This window comes from Mchenga conophoros, linkage group LG5 (assembly GCF_057382185.1).
Source record: "Mchenga conophoros isolate Kocher_MC1m ecotype Shallow Benthic linkage group LG5, M_conophoros_male_GT1.1, whole genome shotgun sequence".
Classification (NCBI taxonomy): Eukaryota; Metazoa; Chordata; class Actinopteri; order Cichliformes; family Cichlidae; genus Mchenga; species Mchenga conophoros.
This window is the reverse complement of record NC_140530.1, coordinates 797,532-806,022: the sequence shown is the minus strand read 5'-3', so window position 1 is coordinate 806,022 and position 8,491 is coordinate 797,532. Positions and strand designations below refer to the sequence as shown.

Sequence of the window (8,491 nt, the reverse complement as noted above, 5' to 3'; positions counted from 1 at the left end):
CATACATACATATATGTATGTGTGTGTGTGTATATATATATATATATATATATATATATATATATATATATATATATATAGCTAGCACAGAGGCACTAATCATGGCAGCACAAGAACAAGCTCTGAGCACAAGATCCATAGAGGCTGGGGTCTATCACACCAGGCAAGACCCCAGGTGCAGGCTGTGTAAAGATGCCCCAGAGACTATCCAGCACATAACAGCAGGGTGCAAGATGCTAGCAGGCAAGGCATACATGGAACGCCATAACCAAGTGGCCGGCATAGTGTACAGGAACATCTGTGCCGAGTATAACCTAGAAGTCCCGAGGTCAAAATGGGAGATGCCCCCAAGGGTGGTGGAGAATGACCGAGCTAAGATCCTGTGGGACTTCCAGATACAGACGGACAAAATGGTGGTGGCTAACCAACCGGACATAGTGGTGGTAGACAAACAGAAGAAGACGGCCGTAGTGATCGATGTAGCGGTTCCCAATGACAGCAATATCAGGAAGAAGGAACACGAGAAGCTGGAGAAATACCAAGGGCTCAGAGAAGAGCTCGAGAGGATGTGGAGGGTGAAGGTGACGGTGGTCCCCGTGGTAATCGGAGCACTAGGTGCGGTGACTCCCAAGCTAGGCGAGTGGCTCCAGCAGATCCCGGGAAAAACATCGGAGATCTCTGTCCAGAAGAGCGCAGTCCTGGGAACAGCTAAGATACTGCGCAGGACCCTCAAGCTCCCAGGCCTCTGGTAGAGGACCCGAGCTTGAAGGATAAACCGCCCGCAGGGGCGTGCTGGGTGTTTTTTTTTTTTGTTATATATGTATATATATGTATATGTATATATGTGTGCGCGTGTGTGTATATGTGTGTCTGTGTATGTATGTGTGTATATATATATATATATATATATTAGAGCTGGGCGATAGAACGATAACGATATGTATCGCGATATAACTTTTACTCGATAGAGAAATTACGCTATCGCGATAGACCTCGCCGCTCTTGTCCTCAAAAAAAAAAAGGTCAGCCAATCCAAATTAAGTAGCGCAGAGCCGAACCAATCACAGCCGCAGCGTCACGTCGCGTGACTTGTTACGTACAGCACAAGTGCCAAGCCGCACGTGTGTTTGTTTGGGAAGCAGCCAGCGGGTAATGGAGGAAATGAGTGTGCCGACTAGAAAAATCAACCGAGCGTGACCGAAGAGAAAACAGATGATGGTTCCAATGCCGGAGAGATTGTCGAACGGAAGAGCCATAGAAGCTCCGTAGTGTGAAGGTATTTCGGCTATTTCAAGTCTGACAAAAAACAGAGTAGCTGCACTGTAAATTGTGCCGAAAGCAAGTCTGGAAATACAATAAACTGGTGCATGCGTCACACTGTGCGCCACGTTATTGTTTCGGTGAAATGAATTTCTACAATACTGTTACTGTTAATTCTACTCTCTGCAGTGTTTAAATGCTTACATATACACACAGTTACTGTCCCTCCACACATACGACTCGGTTCTGCTTCTATGCCCCAGCTTTGTTTACTTTTTCCCACCGAGGCTTCTAGACTTCTGATTGGCCAACATTTCGGCACGGTTAGGAATCTAGCGCCACCTGCTGCTTTGGCATGTTCATAGCAGCGTTTTCCTTCATTTCTGCCTTTATGTGTGGACGGGATTATTTTTTAAAACGAAAACGGAAAATCTCCGTTTTCAAAAATACCCGTGTACGTGTGGACGTAGCCTCAGTCTCTGACTGGAAGCGCTAATTCGTCATTCGGCTTTTGTCAGACTAAAGTAACTGTTAAAACTGTTTGAAAAGCTCAGCTATACAACAAGGAGAGATTGAGAATTTCCTTTTAGTTCTCAGTTTATTTGATATTGACAAAAGTTAGTCAGTTTTGTCTGTTCTTCTGTAAAACAAACTAAGATTTATTTTTAGAATTAATATTTTGTTTCTAAGTGGAATTGACAGTTTAGTCTGTTTCGTTTGTTCTATTTTGAAACTTAAACGCTTTAGCGGCTGCCTTTTGTGTAGTTTGCAATATTTGCCTTTATCTGAAAAAGTCTCATGTTCCTTAAGTACATCTACCCTGTTGAACTTATTATGGGAAATAAATATTTAAATAAAAACAAGCTGCTGATTATTTCACATTTTACTTGTGAGCAACGGCACATTTAAATCTTACAAATATAGTTATTTGGCTCATATCGTGATAGATATCGTTATCGCCTGAAATGAAAAAAACATATCGTGATATGAAAAAATCTCATATCGCCCAGCTCTAATATATATATATATATATACACACACATATATATATATATGTATATACACACACATATATATATATATATATATATATATATATATATATATATATATATATATATGTGTGTGTATATATATATACATATATGTTGTGACGTGTTTTCCTCTTCATGGTTGTATCTAGTACTACGCTGAATCCCATGGAGTCATCTATGTGATAGATTCAACTGATGAAGAGCGTCTGTCAGAATCAAAGGATGCCTTTGGTGAGTAACCTTCTTGTCTCTGTGTTATTTACTGAACAAATGGAAAAATGGAAACATTGATATTTCTTCTGACATTCATAGTGCTGTGACAAAGCACTTGCCCCTTAATCCCTCCGCCAAGGAGGTTTTGTTTTTGCTAGTGTTTGTGCGCGCCTTCGACCTTCTGTCTGTCTTCATGATAGTTTGAAAATGTTTGTGTGAATTCTGATAAAAACTGTGGGGTCATGTTAACGATCCATAAAAATTTGGCTTGCATGCACCGATATCTTTTAAGGTAAACTTCATGATTTATTGTTCAAAAAGTGACAAAAATCCTTAGAACATATAAACTGTGATTCTCACAAGTAGAAAATATAACACATAGAAAGTCCTGCATAAATATTAAAAATATTGATCTCTGACCTCGCCTTCAAGATCAGTAGATTAATCTGAAAGTCAAAATGACAAAACTATGCTGTTTGCTACAGTTGTTTGTATTGCCACATATAGGTTATTATATTTGAGGTTTTTGGATCTCAGAACTCTTCTTCAGGGCCAAATAAGGTCAAATAAACAAAGATTTTGTTTATTAAGGTTAAAAAGGTATTCAGATCGACCTGTCCCTGTGTGAAGAGATCATTTCCACCCAAACCTTATAACTAGAAATGCAGTCATAACGGTTACTATAAACATCACAGTATATATAAGCCCTATTATGGAAGTCTGTAATATATGGCCTTACACACTAGGGCTGCCACAAACGATTATTCTGATAGTCGACTAGTCACCGATTATTTTTGCGATTAGTCGACTAATCAGAGCATGCATCCATTGAACGTAAAACGTACAGCTTATTGCACCAGCAGCATCTGCTCTTATATAACTATCATTAGCTTACAGCTTTAAGTGTTTCAGGTCTGTGCTAACTAAAAATAAAGACAAGATGATAGTTTATTAAATTTTAATGAAATTTGCAGATTGTTTCGGTGAAGTTTAATAAACTCCTTGCTATCTAAAATATAACAGGACACCGGAGTAAATTCTCGAGCATCTCACACTTCTGATAATCAGCTGTCTGCTTGACGTTTATTCAATGTAAAAACTTTAATCTCAGCCAAACCGATTTACTCAGGAACAAATAAAATACTGAAAAACAATAACATTTTTAAGTTATCTAAGTGACTCATATATATTTAACCTGAGTAGCGAAAGACGGCGGGGGGTTTGAAAACGATTTGCCGGGAGTCCAGTGTTCTCACGGCTCTAGTGACCTTGCCCCCGGCTAGCTATCGAGCTAGTGGGTAACAGACGTCTGCGAAAACGTCGGAGCGCTTTTGAAAATATGTGGTGTCCTGATAAACTGAGCAGATATTTGAGGTTTACACAGCTACATTCTTGCCTGAAAATATGTTAAACGTTTATTTTGTGACCCAGAAAGAATAATAAGAGTAATATTAAAACTAACTAGCTGCCGCCATTGTTGGAAACTGAGCTGGGCTGCGCTATGAATTCTGGGACAGAGCTACTTCTTCTTCTTCTTCGGGGTTTAACGGCAGCTGGCATCCTTGTACATGCAGTGCTGCCATCTTCTGTTTCAGTCCGTTATTACACTCTTAAATCCTGCTACTTATTCCTGCGTCTTTTGTGATCTTTCAAAGCTTCAAACGACGCGTCGACTATTAAATTAGTTGTCCACGATTTTAATAGTTGACGTAATCTATTACACACACACACACTCAGGTTGTCTTTGTTAGGCCTTAATTGTACTTTGTAGGGGCGTAAACAACAAAGCAGAGTGCAACAGCAGTCTGCATGTCTTTTAGCAAAGAAGAATAACAAGCATAAAATCATTTTAGGTTATTTCCCCACCATCCATCCATCCATCCATCCATTCGCTTCCGCTTATCCTTTTCAGGGTCGCGGGGGGCGCTGGAGCCTATCCCAGCTGTCATAGGGCGAGAGGCGGCGTACACCCTGGACAGGTCGCCAGTCTGTCGCAGGGCTAACACATAGGGACAGACAACCATTCACACTGACATTCACTCGCACATTCACACCTAGTGACAATTTAGATTAATCAATTAACCTATCCCCACAAGGTTATTTCCCCACCATTGTCACAAAATACCATCAGAGCATTCTGTGCAAAGGATAAACTTTAATTATTTGGAGACAAAACATGTTACGGAGCCTTCCATTCGTCCAGACCAGCTTGGCACAGAGAAGGGCAGTCTGAACTTCAAGCCTATCCAAGCTACTATAGGGCGAAACACTATGGACAGAGTGCCAGCAGCAGAGACAAACAACCGTTCACACTCATATTTACACCTATGGACAATTTAGACTCACCAGTTAACCTAACTCCACTAAGTGAATGTCTCTGGACTGTGGGAGGAAGCCACACAGACGCAGGGACAATCTGTCTGATATTACGATCAGTTTGAAGATCTGAAATGTGTGACGAATATGAGATGAGAAATGAAGGAATCAGAAAAGGTGCAGGTACTTTCTCAGAGTGCTGTATTATTGAATCAGTGATTGATCTCTCTTCTCTTCCAGAGAAAATGATCAGCAGTGAGGCACTGGAAGGCGTTCCGCTCCTCGTGCTGGCTAATAAGCAAGATGTACCGGTACCTGGACTTTTTATTCACACCAAGCATTCATTCATTACACATGCACTGGTATTCAATACCTACTGCACAATCCACTTCGTATTGTCTCTGTCCTATCTTTGTGTATTGGACATAGATATAGTTAGTAATAGAACCTTCTTATCTCTTAATTTTACCCAAATTTAGCGAGTTATTATTTATTTGTAATTTCTAGTTTTATATCTCTTGGAGATGTATTTTTTATATTCTCATAAATACACCATTGAGGTGGTTGGGGTGAAACAGCATTTCGGGACGCTGTACACTGTGTGTGTGTTGACAATAATGACCTAGAATCTTGAACTTGGTCACTGCCTTCAGTCTTGTGTATGTTCTTTTTCTCAGAACTGTTTGTCGGTGCCCGACATTAAAACAACCTTCAGTGACTGTGCTCCAAAGATTGGCAAGAGAGACTGTTTAGTCCAGCCTTGCACTGCTCTCACAGGGTAAGACTACAACAGTTTTAAATGATGACTTTGTTTGCAACAGCTTGCTCTCACACATGATGCAATGTAGCATTGTGTTTTTATTTGATTCAATTACAGTGAATGCAAATTTGCATCAATTTAAGTTTATGATCACATCTGTTAATAGACAAGGACTGCCTTCAACAATTCAAATAATAACATTGCATCAAACGTTTTCTCACATTTAATTACAGTCCCTTCACTTAAAATGCAAAAACAACCACAAAGTGGTGATTTCCAAATATTAAAATCCTAAATTTAATTGGAAATAGTCAAAAGACCTTTTTGTAATGTTTTCATTTCATTTTCAAAGTGTGCCAGAGGTTTTTAATGGTTGACAGGTTTGCACTTCCAGCAGCATTAATGGGATCAAAGTTCCTCGTGCCACGATCAATAGAAAACTGCACCATCACAGATTCTTCTGAACTGTAAGATGGATGGTCATCCTTTTTTAACAAGGGTGGATGTTTCAGAATGTGATTGCACAGCCCTCCTTTTCCTCAACCCAACTTAAATGAGCTTGAGCCTCAGAGAAGACATTAGCATTTGTTTTTGTTTGTCTAAAGTCACATTAGTGGATGCAGTGGATTTCACAAGTAATTCTCAGCAGATGCAGTGATTTCCACTCTGTCTGTTTTTAAAGTAACATCCCAGCTGTTGAGCTTTCAGCCTTGTCCTTTCTGTGAAGAAATATTTTGCACCGTTTTGAGTTCAGTCCTCGTTGTTTACTGTTGTCTGCTTGCAGACTGGTGAACTGGCCCATCTTCATTTTTCAAAGACTCACCTTTTTCTATCATTGCTAAGTAGCTGCTGTTGGTCCGGGCAGCAGCTACAGCAGTATTAAATTCAAAGTGAGCGTATATTAGGAAATGCCTTAGTTTTAACGTTTCATGTGTTTTTGTATTGCTTTCAATGAAATATTAGTCTTAAATAATTTCACACTCTGTAGATGTTAAAAGAAATATGAAACAATCTGCTTGTTCCGTACAGGGACGGCGTGAATGAAGGCATTGAGTGGATGGTGAAGTGTGTGGTCAGAAACATTCACCGGCCACCGAGACAGAAGGACATCACATAAGATGTTTGTCATCTTTCCACTGTGATTTTGGACAAGTTTCTCCTTGAGGACATTCCATATGTTAAGCCCTGGAGCTGATAACTCTCACCTTGTGTTTCCTGTGACTCTTTGGATTTCTGCTTTTTGGACTTCATCATAATGTTTTTATCAACAAACATAGATTCAGATGTACTGTGAGCAGACGTCTGCCTGTTTGTGCCTACACTTTTTGAAGGTGTGTCGTTTACTTTTGCTGGGATCAGTGCTGCAGCGTCTATATGGAGCACTTTGAGTGCACAGGAACACTGACGCATTAAATATACAAGCATTGATGGGCGCTATTTTTTCACACTATCAGATTCAATAAACAATGATCCGTGTTTTTTTGATGAACTTAACGATACTGCAGTATTCCATCATTAGAACCTTTAACATATAAACAGTTTACATTTAGCTAGGTTGGTCTCTCTTTTTTGTCATTAGGCATAAGACAGGAATTATTAGTTATTGATCCGTGCTGTCCTTACAATTTTCAGCATTTGGAAAGAGTCACTGTAAAGTTAGCATCCACTTCTGACATTAGGAATTTAGGAATTGGCTTTTTATGAACAATTCCTAATCCTCCGCTGGTGATGTGCCTGTATCACAGTTAAAAACAGAGCTGTACTATACTAGTATTGCCTAGTTGGTTCCCACAGGTAAACTTTGAAATATCATTAGCTGTAACCTTAGTCTTTCATCCTGTGGTTCAATTCCAGCTGTTTCAATTTCAGAGTTATTTGTTGCAACTAACTTGACCAATAGAGATAATAATGAGTCAAATAAGTGCACAAACCAATCCTACACAACCACAAATATGAATCTTTTGCAAACACTATTGCTCTTCCAGTACAAATGTGTATCGATGTAGTCAGTTTGATAAAGAGAATTACATGAATGATAAACTCTTCACAGTTACCACATCACGGCCCAGTTGTCAAATGACGGAAGAGTTTGGACAGACATTTCTTTGGGAATAATGTTCCTGCTGAAGACTTTCAAAGACTTCGAGAAGCTGACCACGCACTTCTCTGTGCTGTTTGTTCTTCTGGTCCCTGCTTTATGTGTTGATTTCATACCATAACTATCATTTATTTAAGTTAGACAAACATGTTCAAATTGTTCAGGTGCCACTTTAACTGTGATCATGGGATTTTTAAATCTTTGCATGCATTATTTTTTTTTATCACTATGCATTTAGATTCCCATGACTATTAAAAAGAAGAATTCTTGATGAATAAATGGGGACAAAGAACTTTTGATTTTTCCAGTCTGTAAATTTAAAATCCCAGTAATGTGAGCATAAAATTAATTTGGTCTAACTCTTGAAAGAAGAAAAAAATACTTTTCTAATAGTTTCTTATACATGGATGTGGTTTAGCTCTAGCACCAAAGGATCAAACATCAGTTTGCAGGAATACTGTAAATGATTTAATAAATCGATATGAAGTTTATAAAGTCAGGACACTGAAGTCTTACTAATCTCTGCCGAATCAATGTCAAAGCAGATATTTGTCATTCACTTTTTCTGCCAGTCGCTTATACTTTATGATAGATGATTCTACTAAATTTCTCATTTTAATAAAAAATAATGTGTCATTTGGGATAGTTTAACATTCAGCTTCCTATCAGTCCTCATACTGACCTTCACAGCTGTGAAGGTAAATTTGTTTGTCACTAGCTCAAGAACCACAGCTATTCCTGTCATAATTGTTGATTCTCATTGCTGATGATCGCAAGGTTCAACACCATCAGAATCAATATCATCTATCT

At 39.0% G+C, this 8,491-nt stretch overlaps 1 protein-coding gene across 1 annotated transcript in view; it reads left to right on the top strand.

The window, feature by feature from the left end:
- Positions 1–7,973, top strand: part of arfrp1 (ADP-ribosylation factor related protein 1) — an 18,199-nt gene extending 10,226 nt beyond the window's left edge. The window contains exons 4-7 of the mRNA XM_085272757.1: positions 2,444–2,525; positions 5,064–5,134; positions 5,501–5,601; positions 6,613–7,973. Of these exons, the coding sequence (XP_085128883.1) occupies positions 2,444–2,525; positions 5,064–5,134; positions 5,501–5,601; positions 6,613–6,700 (342 nt within the window). The 3' untranslated portion in view covers positions 6,701–7,973. The remainder of the gene's footprint in view (positions 1–2,443; positions 2,526–5,063; positions 5,135–5,500; positions 5,602–6,612) is intronic.
- Positions 7,974–8,491: the final 518 nt, after the last annotated feature.